This window comes from Sciurus carolinensis, chromosome 7, assembly GCF_902686445.1.
Source record: "Sciurus carolinensis chromosome 7, mSciCar1.2, whole genome shotgun sequence".
NCBI classification, from domain to species: domain Eukaryota; kingdom Metazoa; phylum Chordata; class Mammalia; order Rodentia; family Sciuridae; genus Sciurus; species Sciurus carolinensis.
In genome coordinates, this window is record NC_062219.1 from 29,960,387 (window position 1) to 29,981,993 (window position 21,607).

General features: G+C 33.0%; 1 protein-coding gene across 12 annotated transcripts in view; it reads left to right on the forward strand.

Moving 5' to 3' along the window:
- The window catches only part of Ahi1 (Abelson helper integration site 1), a 185,378-nt gene that overhangs the window by 79,443 nt on the left and 84,328 nt on the right, over positions 1-21,607 (forward strand). For 10 of the 12 annotated variants that reach the window (XR_007109403.1, XR_007109404.1, XM_047557598.1 and 7 more), the window contains exons 19-20: positions 1,167-1,193; positions 12,843-12,963. Coding sequence is in view for 10 of the 12 variants with exons in the window: in XM_047557598.1 (XP_047413554.1) it covers positions 1,167-1,193; positions 12,843-12,963 (148 nt within the window). In the remaining 2 variants the exon portion in view is untranslated. Of the gene's footprint in view, positions 1-1,166; positions 1,194-8,347; positions 8,553-12,842; positions 12,964-21,607 lie in introns of those variants that run through there. The other 2 variants (XM_047557607.1, XM_047557603.1) reach the window with 2 other exon arrangements.

The following is a 21,607-nucleotide window of genomic DNA, read 5'->3' on the forward strand; positions in this document are numbered from 1 at the left end:
CTTACCAGTGCATCCACAGTTGCTCAGTTTGGATTACCTTTTAAAAGTAATCAATACTCCAAAAGATTGATTAATAAACCTGAAAAAAATCCATGGAAAAAAATCTTACAATGAAAGGTAGACCTTCCCAGTTGTTGGGACACTTTAAGACCATCCTCCCATTCTAAAGGTAACCTAAACTCAAGTCAGTAGATCACAGAGGTGCTTATTAAGTAGCATCATAGGAGAACAAATTGGATGAATTCAAAATGTTTAATGCCAGTTTTAAAAAGGTTGGTTAATTTTCTCTACCCCCCACAGGAGATTTCCCTTATATTGGTTATTGATAACAACTGTTTAATTATAAGTAATAATTGATGTAATATATTTCTGCCACTGTTCTATGTCTTTACATGTTTATTTAATCCTCAAACCATTCTGTAGGAAAGGAGAGGGTACTAGTATTATCCCCACTTGCCAGAAGAGGAACTCTTTCCTTTCAGTAATTAAATTACCACTCCCTCCTTTAGACACAGTATCTTAGAAATTTCTGGATAAAATGTTGATACTCTTTATTTTCAAATTTCTGTTTTTTTTTTCCTAAACTCTGTGTTGATTTTTACTATTTTTCTTTAGATCTTTACTAGGCTGATGATCTATACTGGTTAATTTTAATTGGACTTACATATTTTCGGTGTTTTCTTAGCAGAAAAGTTTCTAATTGTTCATTATGTATTGACTTATATTCTAGCTCTTTAAATACTAATCATATTCTTTACCATTCAGTAGTGTTTTTGAGATGTCATCTGGTATAAATTGTTAATATAGAAATACTAGTATTATGAATATTTTATAGAGATAATTATACTACAGTTAATTCAGGATATCTTTTAGACATATTAGTGTTCTAGTACAGAATTTTAGTATTTATTCCATATTTATTGAGAAGACAAATCTTCATTGAGGTAGACACATATGGGCCCTCACAAGTCTGTTGGTCACTGCCTTCAATTTATACTCCTTCCAACTTACTGGAAACAATGCAGAGTGATAACTGCAGGGTGATAAACTCTCCCAAATGCTGCTTTTGGTTATTACAAAGCTAATATCTGAATGCATTGAAAAGAGCTGGTACTTTATTTCAATGAAATTATGAATACTTCTTTATTGTACTGTATCTCTTTTAGGAGGTGATACGATCCTGTGCTGCAAAAGTAAGTAGTTCTTATTACCAGGAAGGTAACTTTAAACTATAGTTTCCTTTGTGCTACACCAGAGCATTGCAATGCATCCTTGTAGAGTTTAGAACTTCTACAAAAATTAATCTTGTATATACTTTCCTTAATTGGAATTGGAATTTTTCAAGGAATTGGTGGGAATCGAGAATTCAGCAAAAGTGAATCTTTAGCAAGTTATTTCACAATTTAGAAGATTTAGAAATAGTAAGTGAAAACAAGTTTAAAAAAAGGATAAAATAAAAACAAAAGAATAGAACAAACAAACAAAAAGAATACTGATTGCAGTATATTCAGTAAAGGATTAATAGGTAATTTCATTCTCTGAGCTAAATTTTATGCTTATTTATTTATTTATTTATTTATTGAGGGATGGGGTGCTGGGACTTGAACACAGATAAGCACTGCACCACTGGGCTAGTCCAATAAATTTTACATGATAATTAATACATAATAGACATCAACCAGTACAATCTGGTGGGTGTATGCTAAATAAATTTTATAAGTATTGAAATGCACACAAGTTGCAGTTAATGATATGTTGTGCTGATAATGCTCTAATTATTTATCAGTCTTTTGTACTCTTTTCCCATTTACCCATATAATAATCCTAAATGACAGATTAGATATCATTGTTATTCTAGATTTAGAAAGAAGGAGGTTACTGCTATTGTGATTTGCCCAAGAATCCAAATTTAATCTAAGAATTGTAGTATACAAAAAGGCCCTTAATATTAGACAGTGTGAACTAAAGTATATGAGATACACACAGCATGAGTCCTCCTTTTACAAACAAGACTATTTTATTTATAACTTAATTTGGTTGTTGAGAAAATAAATGAAGGAGTTGGAATGACCCTGTTTATTCAGCCTTCCCTTTTTTTACCCACTTCCAAAGTTCAATTAAACAAACATTCATTTATCAAATATAATTATATGTCACAAAGTAAAAGATGAGAAGGGAAAGAATTAGAATGGTGTTAGTGTGTTCAGAGACTGCTCCATATAGTGTCAATTCAGGAATTTTTTTTTTAATTCAATAGTACCATGTGTCAGACACACAGAATACAGGCTATTATCTTTTTCCTCATGGGGCATCTTACAGAGGAAACATATCAGAAAATACTGAACTTACCGCATCACTAAGCTGTCCAGTATCAGTCAGGACCTATCACTTTTTACCTAATTATCACAGAGTCAACAAGATATCAAATATAGACAAGGGAAGGAAGATGGAGGAAAAAAGAGAACAGGCTGTATTCTGACTTGGGCTGCAGATGTTCAGGAAATTTGTTCCTGATAGCATTGATTGGTGCAATGATTGTAGCTCCAGGATTGCTAAATCTTAACTGTATACAGTATAAAGAGCTGGTGGCAAAAAAAAAAAAAAAAAAAAAAAAAAAATTTGTCTCTAACTAGCAATTCAAAGTTATTTCACTTTTATTTTTAACTAATATGTCATGTGTACTTCTTTTGTGATGCTGTCTGAATGCCCAAAAGTAAAGCATCCTGCACACATTTAGCCAGTCTCTATGGAGAATGTCCTCTACATAAATGTGGAGGGAGAGTGAATGCTCATAAATAAAAAGGTAGAATGAATGCTCATTGAGAAAATTGATTACATATTACATTACATTGACTACATTTTTAAACAGGTTTTATTGAGATATAATTCACATACCATAATATTCATCTTTTTAAAAAGTATACAGTTCACTACTTTTTACCACATTTGAGTTGTGCAGCTATCCAGCTTTGATTTTAGAACTGTTTCATCACTCCAGAATGATCCCCATATCAGTTAGCAGTCCTTCCCAATTCCTACGTGTACACATACACATCACAAACCCATGGTAACCACTAATATACTTTCAATAGTTTTGCCCATTCAGGACATTTCATATAAATGGGATTGTATATTATGTGGTTTTTTGTAACTGGCTTCTTTTTACTCAAAATGATGTTTTAAAGGTTCTCCATTTTTAACATGTCTCAGTACTGTTTTTTTAATTGCCAAATAAGCTCAGCTGGTAGAGTGCTTGCCTCACAAGCACAAGGCCCTGAGTTCGATCCCCAGTACCGCAAAAAAAAAAAAAAAAAAAAAAAAGACTCCCTGGTATGGATATGTTACATTTTATTAATCTCTTCATCAGTGTATGAACATTTGGGTTGTTTCTACTTTTTAGCTATTAAGAATACTATTATGAAAAAAAATTTTGGACATACATTTTTATTTCTCTGGGATTTAATCTAGGTGTGGACTTGTCAACTCTTTCTTTTGACATTTTGAGGAACTGTCAAACTTTTTTCCAGTGTTCATACCATATTAGAATCCCACAAACAAGGTATTTTCTTTGGGAAAAGGTTTGTTCAAATCCTTTATCCATTTTTTCAATTGAGTTTTTTATCTTTTTTATTGTTCTGTTTAATAGTTTTTTTATATATACTAAACATGTGTTTTATCTGATGGATAATCTGCAAATGTTTTTTTCCCATTTGTATTATTTTCACTTTCTTGATGTTTTCCTTTGAAATCAGGTTTCTGAGATTCATTTTATCTTTTTTTTTGTCACTTGTTTCTCTTGTGTCACATGTAAGAAAACGTTGCCTAACCCTGTGTCTCAAAGATTTACTCTTAGGTTTTCTTCTAGGATTTTTATAATATTGGTTCTTAAATTTATTTAGGTCTGTGATTACTGTGAGTTAATTTTTACTTTGATATGATGTACAAATTCAATATCATTCTCTTGCTTGTGGCTCTGTAGTTGGTTTAGCACCACTAAAGACAATTCTTTCCCATTGAATGGTCTTGCCACTTGTCAAACGTATTTCATCTTCATAGCAGAATATATGCATTTTCTCATCTTTTAGATCCTGGATAATAAATTTTCATTAGGTTCCTATTAAATAAGTTTTTTCTTTCTTAAATCCTAGCCAGATTTCTACATTGTCGAGGCTTATTTATTTTTTTCCTACTGGAATTCTTTAAATAACTATTATTGAGTGCTTACCAAGTATTTTTCTAGGTGCTTGTAATGTAACAGTGAACAAAAACATTTTATTGTAAGGAGACAAAGAAAATAAATGAGACAATTCCAGATAATAAGTCATACAAAGAAAATAAGTCCATGGGACAAATAATGACTGCAAGTTGAGACTATTCTGAGGAGGATGATCATGGAAGGCCTCTCAGAGAGAGATCCTTAAGAAGGAACTAGTTGTTTCCTAAATTCTGATGTAGGAATAGTATTGGCATGCTCAAGGATCAGAAAGACCTGTGCTTAAGAAAATAGTGAAAGCTGGGTCCAGTGGCGCATGCTGTAATCCCAGTGGCTTGGGGGCTGAGGTAGGAGGATCGCGAGTTCAAAACCAGCCTCAGCAAAAGCAAGGCAGGTACTAAGCAACTCAGTGAGGCCCTGTCTCTAAATAAAATACAAAACAGGGCTGGGGATGTGGCTCAATGGTTGAGTGCCCATCAATCCCTAGTACCAAAAAAATAAAAAAGTAGTGAAGAAACAAGATTTCATGATAGGATAGGTGGGGTATCAGGAGTAGATCATGCAGATTCTATTAAAGGGCCTTGTCAGCATGATTAGGAATTAGAAGTAGTATTTTAATAGAGAAACAAGCCAGGGAGAATAGGAGGATGGATTGTAGGAAAATGAGTCTTCCAAACAGAGAAGCCAGCAGACTGTCGTTATTATAGTCCATAAAGAAGAGATAGTAGGCTTCTATTAGTGTAGTAATAATGAAGATGCAGGCAGTGGACAACTTTGGGATATATTTTGGGAATAGATTCATCAGGACTTGGTGATGTGTTCAATGTGGTAGAAGTGAAGGAATGAGGAATAATTTCCATGTTTTTTGTTTCAGCCATTGTTTGGGTGCTGGTAGTTCCTTTTCAATGTGAGGAGTACTGGAGTCAAGGGAGCAAGTGATAAAAGAAGAGTTTTAGATAGGAGGACAGCTTTGAGGTAGATAATGGATATATGAGTCTTGCGTTTGGTACGGAAGCCAGGTTTAAAATCTTTCTTTCTTAGAGTCTTCCTTCCTTCCTCCCTTCTTCCTTCCTCTCTCCTTCCTACCTCTCCTCCTTCCTTCTTTCCTTCCTTCTTTAAACTGAAAGATCGAATGATATCACATAGGGAGAGAGTATATTGTCCACCTGAGGCAGTGGTCCCAGACAGCATGTCAGGGAAGAGCCTAGAGAAGAGTAATTCAAGAAAGAGGAGTGAAAGACTGTTGTATACTACTGAGAGAAGAGTAAGATAAAGACAGTTGACCATTGTATTTGGCAAGATGTTGGTCTTTGGTTACTTTGATGAAAACTGTTTCATTAAATAATGGAGACAAAAGAACAAGAGAAATGGGTTGAAAATGGAACCAGCAATTTAAGCTGAGACCAGAAATATAGGCCATTCATTTAAGAAATGACTGGAGAGCAGAGAAATAGGGCAGGAGTGAGGGTAATATTAGATGGAATATTAAAGCATAGTTATCTGCAGATGGGAATAATTCAGTGGTAGTTTAAAAGTTGATAATGTACCATGGAGGATTACTGAAATCAAGTCCTTAAAAATAGTGAGAGGGGATAAAATCTTGAGTTCAGATGGAGGGTCTAGTCTGAAGAGAAGGGATTTCCATTCTTTTTTTTTTTTATTGTAAACAAATGGGATACATGTTGTTTCTCTTTTTGTACATGGCATAAAGGCATACCATTTGTATAATCATAAATTTAGATGGGGGGATTTCCGTTCTTAAAAGATAAAAATAGTTTTGATGATGGAAGAATGAGAGAGCCTTCATCTGATTGCTTTCCTGGTAGTAACTGGTATTTGGATCTTGAATGTCTACATGTGAACTTATAATTTACAAATTTCCTTGCTTCTTCCTTTGTTTGGGGTTGAATTGTAAGTGATCAGAAATGGTATTATCTGAGGTCTCTATCCATTAAGCTTTGTATGATTGCTCATAAATGGAATTAATCTGTTCTTCCCACTTTCCCAGGCATATTTATGCATATCTGTTGTGTTTTATAAATGGGCTTGTTCTGCCTTAAATTATAATTAATTTTGCCTGTTTTTTCCCAGCATTGTCTATTACTACAAAGCAACACCCCCCCCCCCCAGATAGATAGATAGATAGATAGTTGCTTCTATTCCTAATCCTTATATATCTGTATCTCCCACACCTTGTAAGCTTCGGAATTTAATCATCTTCTTTTTTTTTTTTTTAATTATCACTTACCCTTGATGAACATAAATGCAGCCAAGGCAAAGTTTATTGAATTATGTTTAGTATAAGAATTCTATAAATGTAAAGTAGTAATCTGTATTATACTCTAATCTATCTTGGAACATATTATTTACTGAAAACTTTTTTTAAAGATTTAAAAAATAGAGACTCCAGAGAAAACTACTTATTAAAAATATATTTATTTATTCAGTTGGGGCCTGGGAATATAGCTTACAGGTGGAACACTTGCTTTACATGCATGAGGCCCTGGGTTCAATTCCTAGCACCACTGAAAGAAAAGAGAAGGAACAAAAAGTATATATATATATATATATATATATATATATATATATGTATGTATATATATATATGTGTATGTGTGAGGATATTTTCATCATAAGAAAGAAAAAATCAGGTTTAGATTTGAATAGAATAATGGTTTTCAGTTGTTTGGAAAGGATTTTTTAAATAATTTTTTAAAATACAATTATTTCTTACTGGCATTCAAAACTGAATATGAGCAGATTTGAGTTTTGTTCTGACAATACGTAGAAAGCTGGCTTTACTCTACATGTGATCCATGTGGCGTGTGGGGAGCAATCAAGGAAGAGTCCAGTTTTCTGACCTGGGCAACTAGTCAGAGAGTAGTAATAACTCTACCTGAGAAAATAAATTATAGGGAAAGAATTGATTAACTCTGAACTCAGTGACCAAGAGGCAAGTTTTCGATACAGGAAACAGCATTAGGAAGCACATTAAGTAATGAAAATAAATGTTCCTGCCCAGAGTGGCTATGTGGTATGATATGAGGGAAGAAGAGAGCTAAGTGGGTCTTGCAAATACATTAATGAGTAATAGATAGTATGGCAAGACAGACAGGATTAAAAACAAAGAGAAGAGAGTTATGAATAGTGTCAGAGGCTATGTGAATGATGATTGAAAATCCAGAGTAACCTTCACTTCACATTTAGTGTTAACAGTAAAGACAAGCTTTATTGTAGCTGGTTAAGAATGAAAGATTGATTAGCAGCTGTGTACTGTTTTTCAAGGAATTTACCTTATAATGAAGCTTGAGAGAGAGAGAGAATTACAGGGAGTTTTTGTTGTTAATTTTTGTTCTAAAGTAGAAGGATCTATTCTTCTAACTTGTCCTAAAAGAGCCAGTAGAGAAGTTGAGAGTAGAATCCGAAAGAGCTTTAGGAACATCCCCAAGGGGACCAGTGAAGGTATTGATCTTGAACAGAAGCACTTCTTCCTCTGATAGAAGAAATAAGGGTAGGTGGAGGAGGTGCATTTTGTCACTGGTTTGAAAATTAGGAGTTCAGGGGATTCAGGATCACATTTTCCTTGTGAAGTTGGGCAGTAAACTAAACAGGAAAGGAGTGAAAGTCTTAGAGGAAACCAAGATCTTAATTTTTGAAGTACTCTTGGAGGAATCATATCAGTAATATTTGAACCATCAACATCTTGGTAGCTATCAGAGGCCCCCAAATATCTGATTAAATATTACAAAATAAAACTTCATAATGACTGCTTCAAATTTGACTTCTGATTTTAGTTAATATAGTAGTAATGAACTGGTTTAGGGCTAAGATTTTCTGGTACCATACCACCATAAAAAATTGTCTAGCTGGACGCTGTGGTGCACTCCTGTAATCCCAGCAGCTCAGGAGGCCGAGGCAGGAGGATCTCTAGTTCAAATCCAGCCTCAGCAACTTAGCAAGGCACTAAGTAACTCCGTGAGACGCTGTCTCTAAATAAAATATAAAAAAGGGCTAGGGATGTGGCTCAGTGGTAAAGTGCCCCTGGGTTCAATCCCTGGTACCCCACCCCGCAAAAAAAAATCTCTGATAGTTCCTTCCCAGTCTCTCACTTCTCTTCTCACTTTTCTGTCCCAGTTCATAAAGAAAACATCTGAAGGTGTAGAGATCATGTTTCTTGGTATACTATGGCCTACTCATTTGTTTGGTTTTACTAACCTAGAAATCATAGCATCATAAACTGCTATTAGAATTTATATTCTGACCAAATGTTCAACATGTCGGCTTAGAATCAGACTTACTTAACAGGACTCAGCACAAGAAATAAAAGCAAGAATCAACAACTGGCATAGATTCAAACTAAATAGCTTTCTTTCAGCAAAGGACACTATCAGCAATGTGAAGAGAGAGCCTACAGAGTGGGAGAAAATTTTTGCCACTCATACTTCAGATAGAGCACTAATTTCCAGAATATATAAAGAACTCAAAAAACTCTACACCAAGAATACAAATAACCCAATCAACAAATGGGCTAAGGAAATGAACCAGACACTTCACAGAAGAAGATGTACAAGCAATCAACAAATATATGAAAAAATGTTCAACATCTCTAGTAATAAGAGAAATGCAAATCAAAACTACCCTAAGATTCCATCTCACCCCAATTACAATGGCGATTATCAAGAATACAAGCAACAATTGATGTTGGAGAGGATGTGGGGAAAAAGGTACACTCATACATTACTGGTGGGGCTGCAAATTAGTGCAGCCACTCTGGAAAGCAGTGTGGAGATTCCTTAGAAAACTTGGAATGGACCCACCATTTGACCCAGCTATCCCCACTCCTTCGCCTATATCCAAAGGACTTAAAACAGAATACTACAGAGATACAGCTACATCAATGTTCATAGCTGCTCAATTCACAATAGCCAGACTGTGGAACCAACTTAGATGTTCTTCAATTGATGAATGGATAAAGAAACTGTGGTATATATATACAATTGAATATTATTCAGCCATAAAGAATGATAAAATTATGGCATTTGTAGGCAAATGGATGAAATTGGAGAATATCATGCTAAGTGAGATAAGCCAATCTCAAAAAACCAAAGGACCAATGATCTCACTGATAAGTGGATGATGACACATAATGGGGGGTGGGAGGGAGACAAGAATGGAGGAAGGAGGGACTGTATAGAGGGAAAAGAGGGTGGGAGGAGTGGGAGGGAATGAAAAAATAACAGAATGAATCAAACACCATTACCCTACATAAATGTATGATTACAAAAATGGTATGCCTCTACTTTATGTACAAACAGAGAAACAACATGTATCCCATTTGTTTACAATAAATAATAAATTTAAAAAAGAATTTATATTCTGAGAGTGTAAAAAAATACTTAAATATTGTGAATATTACTTTAGTTCAAGCTTTCTGTTTAACTTGCTTTTCAGTACTGGGGTTTTAATTTTTACAACAGATACATAATATGCAACAAACATTTCCTGGATATTATTGTGTTATTTTTGCCTCAAGAACTGTCTTCAGATTAAAATATTGCATTGTTCAGATTTGGTGGAAAAAACTGACAACTATCTGGGCAAAGAGATGAACTTGTGAACATAGCATAGAAACAGCATCAGAATATTCAGTTATAACTTAAAACCAATTTGAGGAGTCTTCAAAGCTTAAAATTTATTAACAATTCTATTTGTGGTGAAAGTAGCATGTAATCTGAAGTCAGCTAAAATGATTAGACTTGTATGTATATATGGAAATGAGTGTTCTATCTCTCCCTAAAATTTTAAATTTTCACTAATGACTAAGAGAAACTTTCCTTAGCTTATTTAGACTTTTGCATTCAGTTTATTTTGGGGGCAGTGAGGTTGTTAACATGTAAATGAACCCACTTCTAGAGAATTAATGTTTGCATATTTTGCATAAAGCTGCTTATACTCTAAAAGAGTAGGCAAAACAGTATTGTGATTAACTTGGCAGAAGTTCCAGGTGATTTTTTTCTTTTTACCTATTATGAATTTCATTCAAGTTTTATGCTTTAAGTGTTCTTCAATATGGAGGTACTAAACTGACTTTGGCAGACTGTGGTTTTTGTGTGAAGCAAGCAGAAAAATGTGTTGTGAAAAGAGGGTAGATCAGTATAGGGTAGACTATCTTAGCCAACCTTTCTGTTGCTGTAGAATTATTAAGCAATTCTTTTCCACAGCATATATTTCAAAAATAGATGTTGCTTCACTCTATCTAATGGTTATTATTATTTTTCTTCCTCTAAATGAAGTGGTAAATATATGGAAGCTAGCCTTGAAAATACTTTGAGTTCTAATTTCAAATCACTAATAATAACAGTTTTCACAAACCTTGGAAATTGCCTTATCTGTTCTTTTATGTTGCTACACATCACTTAATGGACATTTGAATAGCCTCTAAAGAAAGGCATCAAGAATTAACAGAATTATAAAAATACTTTGCAAGAACTTGTAATTATATTTTTCCAAACAGCATTTTATTTAAAAAGAATGACAAGTTTTTCTGTTTGAGCAGAGGCATTAAGTACATTCTTCAAACTTTGCTGGTTTGTTTTGTTTTGTTTTGTTTTGTTTTAGTGCACATAAATTCCTGAAGAGGAAAACTATAAAAGGCATTGTAGGTATTTGTGTGTGTTTTGTGTGTTTGTGAGTATCTGTGACCACACAGAGATATAGATTCATATCTCCACCATGTACCTCTGCATTTGCGACAGATAAAATGCATTTTTTGGCATGTAGGAAAATGATTTTCAAGAAACTGACAAAAGGAATTAATTAAAAGGTTAAGTTATAAATATGTCCTTTTGTATATATACTTACATTTAAAATCATAGAACTCTTGATTTATTGCATCACCATACTACATTAAATCACCTAATTACCCTTATTTATAGATGATGTTAATAGTAATATTTATATAGCACTTTAGGTTTGGGGGGTTTTGTTTGTTTATTTGTTTGTTTGTTTTTGCATTTCTGCAGATCAAACCCAGAGCTCTATGTATGCTAGGCAAGCACTCTACCATTGAGGCATACCCCCAGTCCTATTTAACCTATTTCTTATTTAATATGTCACTCAGTGTTTTATGGTTAACATGCAAATAGCACTTTATAATACCAGATGTTCATATTTATTGGCACGTCCCCAATTTTATTATCTCCATTTAAAGATGCATAAGGAAGCACAAAGATACTGATTCTGTTGTTATTTTAGATACTACATTAACATAAATAATCATCCTAATTTTGGTCAGCGTTTGATAATGGACTCAATTTTTAAAGCTGGACAATATTTTAGCACTGATGTGGTAGTTGACCTCTTTTGACTTCTTTTAAAAATAGTTCCATGTTGTATTAAATGTCATCATAACAGTTTAAGTACTTTAGAGCCATATTAGTATATGTTCTTAATTGATTTTTTTACTGAATCTGCTAAAGCTCTTAGCTCCAGGAGGAAAAGTTAATCTAAGCTATACTGTTACTATTTGAAAGAAAGGAAGCATTTACAAATATGTAAATAGTGAGTCAGATAAATTTCTTGTAACCTCAAACCATAACTATCTTATTTAGAACTCAAGAGGGAATTTTTAAATACTAGTGCAGAAGTCCACTCTGTGGTTTTGATTATTTAAACCAAAATAAGTAAATAAATAAAAAGGAGAGGAGCCATTTTCATATATTAATATTTATATGCCATAAATTATAATTTTAGTTTTTTTAATTCACCAGTTACATACGTGCAGAGAACTAAAATATTACACTGTTCCAATTTTTTAAAAAATATATCGCATTTTATCATGATTCTTGGTAATGATAAAAAAATTTTCTGACTTATTAATGAACTAAAGACTTGCTTTTTTCCTAAAATTCATTAAAATTTACAATATGAAGGTCCTCATAAACACTTCAGCTTTTTTTAGTGAACTATTATTTTCTTAAGGTAGCTATAATACATATTTCATTCCTGTGAGACCAATGTACTCAGTGAATCATAATAAGTTTTACATGTTGTGTAGAACATTATTTACTTCAGAAATTTTGCTTAATATTGTTTCTAAAGTCATGCTGGTTTTAAACAGAATAAGGTTTTCAGTGCAGTAGAAACTGTTTCACATGGCAAGTTAAGTTACAGCTGTGTTATCTGTGTCACCCTGATTTATATAAACACAAGTCTTTACAGGTGTTTTCTATGCAGTCTGTAAAAAGGAAGTACCTGCTCTTTCACTATAATGCTAGAGAAATGTGGATATGAAACATTTTACACTCTTAATTAAAAGCAGTTAAGGAGTCACTTTACTTTTTACATGGATTAAGACTATTTTATTAGTGATGATAATTTTTAATAACTAAACTTTAGAAAAACTTATTTACTTTAATATAATTAACTTTCATTATCACTGTATGCCTTTCTTGATAAAAACTATTTTGTTTTTTGTTTTGTAAACTTTTCTAACCATATAAATCATTACCACTTCTTTAACCAACCATGTGTCCTGATTTGGCTAGTAAGCAAATATTTCACATCCAGTTTTTGCATTAGTAACCCAAAAAATTACGCTGTAGTTTCTGATTTGCATTTTCTATTGCAGGTCAACAAAAATCTCTCGTTAACTTCACCACCACCAGCGTCCTCACAACAGTCTAAGTTAAAACAGTCAAACTCGCTATCCGCTCATGAGATTCTGCATCAGTTTGGTTTCACTCAGACCGGTGAGCCCCTTTCTTACTTTGACTATTCTTCTAAGTGTTCAGATATTATTTTTTTAAATGAATTCACATATTTCTCTTCAGAAATAAGGTAGCATTTTTATGGTCAGCTTTCACAGTTGATAAATTCCATTCAGTCATCCTTTTTTCCTTGAAATCACAGAAATTACTTCAAAGTAAATTTAGATTTGTCAACTTAAACGGTAGCTATTTTGAACCTGTATTCTATTAAACAGATAATAACTTAAAGGCAAATAAATGAGTTTTAAACATGTATAATTCTAAATCTAATTCAGTTTCCCAGTTGAATAAAGGAACAATAATTTACAAATAATCCTGTTTTTCATCTTAAGTAAAGTCAAAGTAGAATCAATGCATTTTTTTTTTTAAAGTAGGATGCAACTTGCAGAGATATCAAGTCCCCTCAAAGTTGGCGAATTAGTAAAATATGCAAAAAAGCTTGTTAAAAAATTACATGAATTACTGAGTTGATATGAACTGTACAATTGTAAATTTTTAGGCTAATGTTCAAATTTGAATAGGATTTTCAGATAAAGTCAAAGAAAATCATCTAAGTGAGAAGTATTTTTGCATTGAAAAATGACTTTTTCTATTCATTAGCTGTATATTTCTAACAGTAATTTTCCTGAAACTGAATTCTTTAAGAAATGTGAGCTAGCTGAAAATTACAAAACAATGACTGTTTAACAGAGATTATAAAGAAATTTGAGTTTGAAAAGATCAGCATAATTTTCTACTATGACATCTACAGTGTTAATTATCACCATGAACAAATGATATGATCAGTTATAATCAAAACAGCAAGTTTGCAAAAGGGTTTACATTTTCAAATGGTGGACAGGTAGAGAACAGAAGTAATATAGGATGTGATGTTTATAAAGGAGGAGGAGAGAAGACAGAAGTTAAAATATTAGAGGAAGAGTGAAAGAGAGAATAATAGGAATTGGCTTACAGAGAAGCTGCCTATCTACTTTCTTGGTTTCACTCCATGGAGCAGCCAGGAATGTGACCTCCTCTATTCTACCATTTTGAATCTCCTCCAAGATCAGCATAATTTTCTTAGAAATTCAGAGAATGCTATCTTTTCTAACTTGAAAGTATTTTGGAATTTACATATACAAATTATGTGAATTTTGCTGTGTTGAAGTTTTTGCTATAAAGAGAAAATATTTTGATTCAGAAGTCTTACGGTAGTGCTGGCTATCTTTTATTATATCTGTGAACCCAAGACTTCATCTGAAAACTAATAATGGTGTTTGTTTATATTATGTGTTGTTGATGTCCAGATGACACATATGAAAATACTTTGTAAACTTAAGGCACTATATGAATATAAATATTGACATTGTAAACTTGGTAAATATGTGTGAACTAGGTTTTAAAATACTGAGTTCTAAATTCGGATCATTCTAGTAATTAACCATTATCTCAAACCCCCCAAAATTTTAATTTCTCTTGTTCCAGATATCTAACAGAAGTTAGAGCAATAGTGCTGATCATTGACATTTTCATTGGTAGGTTCTCCATGTACTGCCCCTTTAGACTTATTCTTTGCACCCTAAATACATAACTGGTTTTCCTTTATACCTTGTGCTTTTAATCAGTAGGAGGGAGTTTCCTACCATATTTGTGCTAGGTCATAATTTCTGGGAACAAACTTTTTAGTCCACATTTCTGGATTAAAGACTTAGAGTATTGTGTAGATAATGAATATAAAATGCTTTTATTTTTTGTGAAGAGGAAGAGCAGAAGGATAGATAGGAAATCCTTTGAAATGGTAAGAGAGGAAGAACAGAAGATATGATAAGGGCAAGCCTTGCAGACTTCACAAGCATACATAGGATTGGCTACGTTTTCCTTTAGCTCCCCTGGCCATGTAGGCCCCAGTGGGATATCTACATCCAGGATGTCTGTCCACATACACACTATCTTAGTGGTGTTATCATTTAGCCATGTAATACATGGTTACATGACTACACCTGATTTTGGTATAGCTACTAATATACCTAACCTCACTATAAGGCATATCCTTCCTAGAAAGTTTATTAAGACAGAAAAACAATAAAAGGAGAATATGTGATCTGTATAGAAAAATGATAAAAGCAGAATGGCCAATTGCAAAATGGTCAAATTAATCTATTTTATTCATTAAAAAAAAGTCTCAGTGGAAGAAATCCTGCACCAGGAAGCAGGTAGACTGGTTTCTAGATCTGACCCTATTTCTAATTAACTGTAGAATCTTCATTAGTTTCTTCTTGGATTTCATTCACCTACCGAAGACTTTGGATTTTATTTTTCTCCTTAAACTTAACGTGATTTTATTCAGTGTTCAAATAAATTTTAAAATAAATGTTCTTGACTTTACAAATCTATTAGAATCCGAAATACAAGACTGCCAAACAAATAATATGGATTAGAGTGTTTAAAAATAAAAATATCAATTGAGAACCTATCTGAAATATATAGGTCATACCATGTTTTGCTTTGTAAAGTATAGGGAAAACCTGTTCACACTTCTAACAATTGTGTGAAGAGATATGATCCTGCTAACAATTGTGTGAAGAGATTTTAGAACAGAACTTGATATATATATATTACATATAGGTGAGTTCACTTGCTGGATGTAGCAACTCTGGTGTGGGCTTTTATGGGCTTTTATGTTCAGCCAAACATATATTGATCTTATTTATTCAAGGTAAGGTCTAGGTAATGGGGACTGCTAGAAAACTTAGCATTTCTTCCTCATGGATTTATTTTCCTGAATTTTCAGAATACTTCCTTATTCATTGTAAAATCATTTTAAGTGTCTACCTTGTCTTAGGCCCTCTATCAAAGATATAGAGTAAATATTACAATCTATGCCTTCAAGAAGCTTTTGGTTGGGTTGGGGAAACAAATGAATAGGCAGCAAACTAAGTCACAGTAATAAACAATGAAATTACAGACCATCAAAGTATCCAGCAATAAAGAGAGATTAAAGAGCTAACAGGTTGTTTCATACTACATATACAAATAGAGCTCTTGATTCTCTGCCCCCAAAACCCTGCCTTCTACTCAGCTTCCCCTACCACTTCTTAATCCCAGCACTCCATACTATCATTGACCCATTTGTTTAGGGAAACTTGGAGTCATTCTTGATTCTTTCTTTTCCCTCCACTTCCCACTTAATACTTGTCTATGGAGTTCAGTTGTTTGATCTGTCCTCCTGCAGTGATCTGTAGCCTTTTCATTCACCCTAAGTAAAATTTTTTCTTACCATACTTCAATGAGTCTCTCTCTCTCTCTCTCTCTCTCTCTCTCTCTCTCTCTCTCTCTCTCTCGCACACACACACACACACATACACATGCATTTTATTTTATCTTATTTATTTTTTAACAACACTTGAAAGAGAACTCAACATGTCTGGGAGTGGTTTGAGTTTTTGTTTAGCTGAAAATGGTGGAATGGATGTTTAGGGAAAACTGGGTCTGCAAAGGTAGATTGGGGTCAAATTGTGCTTTACTGAGAAATTCACTTTTTATTCTTTAAATAGAAGAGTTATCCAAGATATGAATATGAAAAATATGATAAAATATGCTTTTAAAAGGAATGCAACACTTCCAAATTCATTCTCTCTAGCCAGTATCACATAACAAAACCAAATAAGGACGTGTCAAGGAAATAAAACTATAGACTAATATTCCTGATGAACTTAGATGCAAAAACACTTAATATTAGCAAATCATATTGAACAACATATTTAGAAGATTGTGAGTTGGTTTTATTCCAGAGATGTAAGAATGATTTCATATATGTAAATCAATAAATGTAATTCATATAAATAAAATTAAGGACAAAGATAACTTAGTTATCTCAACAGATGCAGAGAAGAACTTTGACAAAATTCAGTACCCGTGCATGATAAAAACACTAAAGAAACTAGCGATAGAATAAACCTACCTCAACATCATAAAGGTCATATGTGAAAAACAAAGTCAGCCTATTCTAATGGGGGAAACAAAGCATTTCCTTTAAAATCTGGAATAAGACAAGGATGTCCACTCATACTGCTCCTACTTAATATAGTGCTGGAAATCCTAGTTAGAGCAATTAGGCAAAGAGGGAAATAAAAGGAATAAAAATAGGAAAGGAAGAAGTCAAATTATCACTGTTTGCAGATGGTATGATCCTATACTTAAAATATACAAAAAATTCCTCCAAAACATGTCTAGAGCCAAGAAATTAATTCAGCAAAATAGCAGGTTACAAAATTAACATACAAAAATCAATAGTTTCCTATATACCAGCAACGAATCTGCTAAGAAATCAAGAAAACAAGTCCATTCACAATAGAATCGAAAAATAAAATGAAATACCTAGAAATCAATCTAACGAACAAGGTGAAAGACCTCTACAATGAAAACTATAGAATATTGAAGAAAGAAATTGAAGAGGACCTCAGAAGATGGAAAGACCTCCCATGTTCATGGATAAGCAGAATTTATATTGTTAAAATGGCTATACTACAAAAACAGTATACAGATTCCATGCAAACCCCATCAAAATACCAATAATATTCTTTACAGAACTAGAAAAAACAGTCCTAAAATTTATTTGGAAGAATAAAAGACCCACAATAGCTAAAGTAATTCTAAGCCAAAAAAACAATGTTGGAGGCATCACAATATCTGACTTCAAATTGTAGTACAGAGCTATTAATAACAAAAACTGCATGGTGCAGGAATAAAAATCAACAACTAATCAGAACAATAAAATTTAAAAATTTTAAAAATTTTTCTTAAAAACCAGTGGAACAGAATAGAAGACACACAGACAAACCTACACATCTGATCCTTGACACAGATACAGAAAACATACATTGGAGAAAAGATAGCCTTTTTAACAATAGTGCTAAGAAAACCGGTTATCCATATGTAGAAGAATAAAACTAGATACTTATCTCTCATCCTGCACAAAAATCATCTCAAAATGGATCAGAGACCTAGGAATTAGACCAGAAACTGTGCAACTCCTAGAAGAAAACATAGGGTCAACACTTAAGCATATAGGCACAGACAACAACTTCCTCAATAGGACCTGCCAAGTTAGGACCCTGTTGTTGAGTCCTAAGTGACCCAACAAGTATATGAAAAAAATGTTCAACATAAGTAGCAACTAGGGAAATGCAAATCAATACTACATTGAGATTTCATCTCACACCAGTCAGAATGGCAGTCATCAAGAATACAAATAATAATAAATGCTGGAGAGGATGTGGAGAAAAGGGAGCACTATTAGGCTGTTGGTGGATAGTAAATTAGTGCAACCACTATGGAAATCGGAGTAGAGTTTCCTCAAAAGACAAGGAATGGAACCACTGCATGACCCAGCTATGCCACTTCTTGGTATTTACCCTGAAAAATTAAAGTCATCATACCATAGTGATTCATACGTATCTGTGTTTATAGCAGCACAATTCACAAGAGTTAAATTATAGAACCAGTCTAGGTGTCCCATCAGTGGATGATTAGATAAAATGTGGTATATATGTATATAATGAGGTTTATTCAGTCATAAAGGAAAATGAAATTATATCATTTGCCAGAAAAATGAATGGAACCAAGGACCATTATGTTAAATGAATTAAGTTAAACTCAAAAGGTCAAGGCTTATATATTTTCTCATGCAAAAGCTAGAAAGGAAAAAGGAAAAGAAAATTGGGGCAGATCTCATGGAAATCAAAGGGAGATTTATTATGCTGTTAAATGTAAGAAAATTTAACAAAAAATGTCATCATTATGTACATTTATGTACAGTGTAATGCACCATTAAAAAAAGTTGTTGAAAATTTTTTTCAAAAATACAGTTGTAAAAATTATAGCTGGTGTCTGGTTGAGACATTGGCTAGAGAAGAAAATACTCTTTAAGATATACTTACTTTGGGAACTGTTATTAGGCTGTTGTTCTAAATTCATAATAACAAAATAATAAATCAGCTAATCCTGTTAAAACTATTAACATCTTTCCTAATTTTAAAAAAAGTGAATTTGTAATTTTGACATTTTGGGTTAAATTAAAGGTTACAGCCCATATAAATGCTTCACCATGTACTGAACATGATACTTTATCTCAAAACTGTTTCCATATGTGTTTGGTATGATTATGAAAATGTATGAAATAATGACAGCAATTTAGGTTTACATAAACATTTATAGGATTTTTAATATATATATATATATATATTTGTTTTATCCTCAACAAAACTCTAAAAGGAGGGCAAATGTGTTCTTACTGAGTGAAATCATTTTAAAGTTTTAAAGATCTTAAAACTTTTATTTTTCAATTCATTTGCAGTACAAACTAAGAACTGGAGGGATTGACTAACTATAATGCACCTAGCTAATGTCAGTGACACCTAGCTCAGTACATCTCATCTCCATACCAGACTGAGTGTCCCAGAGTAGGACTTGAGAATGGAGGCAAAGTGGATTCCTTGGTCAAGACCCTTGGAAAGGGCCCTTTGTCCTTTTATTCTGCCAAGTGGTCCCTCTGACTGTGGGTATTATCTTCCTTTACTAGCTTTAGAGTTCTTTGATACATTGTAACAATACTAACATTTGGAAAAGGCATGATTTTTGAAATGAAGGTGTTAAGAAGGACATCTTAATTTCTGAGGATTAATCAATTTATATTTTATTTCACATTTAGATATATTGTATTTTGTCAGGTAATAGATTGTCTTTAAGGCTTGGGTCCAGTATAATTGACATGTTTAGTCTGTAGTCAAATCAACAGGCTCTTTTCAGAGAAATTTTATTCTGATATTTTTGTCTAAATCCAGACCCCATTCAGTCATCTCAAGAGTCCTGTAGAACTAAATTTTAGAACATGCCATCAGGCATGGTGGTAAATGCCTGTATTTCCAGCTACTAAAGAGGCTAAGTAGAAGAATTACTTGAGCCCATGAATTTAAGACCAGTGTTGGCAACATTTATATCAAAAAAAATTTTTAGATTTAGATTATTCAGTAATTAAATCAATCACTATTATGGGTGGATAGGAGAGAAAAATCAGCAGAAATGCTTATTATTGACAATGGGGTATTTGTATCATCTTGGCTTATTTATATTTGAAGGGCAGTGTATTTTGTTTTACATACTTATGTCTTTTCACAACATTGCTCTAAGTTAAATGAAGCAAAATAAAATGAATCATTTTATTAATATGACTTGTTTTCATGAAATTTTCATGTTGTCATTTTTAATTATAAATTCCTTTTTCTGCTACCTATTTTTGAGCTTAGTTGACTTTCTCACTTCAGATTAATGTCTCTATATTTTCTCCTGCATAGAATTGTTAGGATCACAAAAATATTTTAATACTTTAAAACACTTAAAATGTTATGAGAATAAAAGTAGGAAGTTATTGCAGATTCTTCCCTCCACCCCATTTAAAATCATAAATTTTCATTGTGACTAACAGAATGAAGGAAGTCCATGATTTAATAAAATGAATTAAGTGATGATTATAGGAGAGAAATATGTGAGAGGGACAAATAATGGGTATAGGAGTTGTAGAAGCATGCCAAAAAGGTGTCAAGATTAAGTAATGTTAAGAGGACAATTTTCAAACAAGTGTCTCAAACTCAAATAATCCCCCAGAATACACTTCACTTTTGAAACTTTAACTTTCCACAGAAGTACCAGCCTTAACCCATGAAATGTGATAACGTTGGGACCTTCAGATAGTTAAAATAATAGGTCAAAATTTGTGTGAGAGTTATGTGTTTGGTTGGGGGACAATCTTTTTTTTCCAAAGCTGAGAAACAACCAAAGTAACACAGAACTCCCTTTGCTAGCCTTGGTTTCCCTCAGGATATGACTGCCTCTAAAACCATGCAGCAAGAAGCATCAGAAAACTTTAAGGTACTTCATACAATTCCATTTTGCAACCTGTAGTTTCTCTGCTAACGATTCTATAGTTTTAAAAAAATCAAAATAGGAGGAAGGATACTTATTTAATCAGAAATATTTTGATAATATTTGTTCATTAATTGAAGTATTGATATGCAGAAGTGAACATCAGATTAGGAATTAATGTCAAATTTCTAATTCTCCTTTATCACCCAGCCAGCTACTCAATTTATTCAACTCCTAAATAACTTATGATAGGTCAGGCAGTGTGCTGGTGCTGGTTGTTCAGATTAAAAATTACAAACCCTGCCCTCAAGAGTCAGCAGTTTTTTATTAGAAGTTGACAAGCAGACATTCATAGCACAACATGAAGAGCCTAACTCAGGCTCAGGGGTCTGGGAAGATAAGAAAGAATTTAAAGACTCAGTGATTTCTGAATTGAGTTTTTAAAAAGAGGACTCCCTATTAAAAAGAGAGGGGCTCTAAGGCTGGGGGGTAGGAACAACTTATGAAGTTTTTCACATATAAAATGGATGTTGTTATGCCAAATTTGACTGCTTTTTACAAAGGCTAACAAGGAATGTGAAATCACTTTTTAAATGATTAAGCAAATCAATATAGGTTGTTACTCTTATCTTTTATTTCTGTAGCATGAGTTAAGTAATAGTTGCTTAATGATAAAAATGAAGACAGGATAAAATGTATATATGTCACATAGCTGTTCAGACTGACT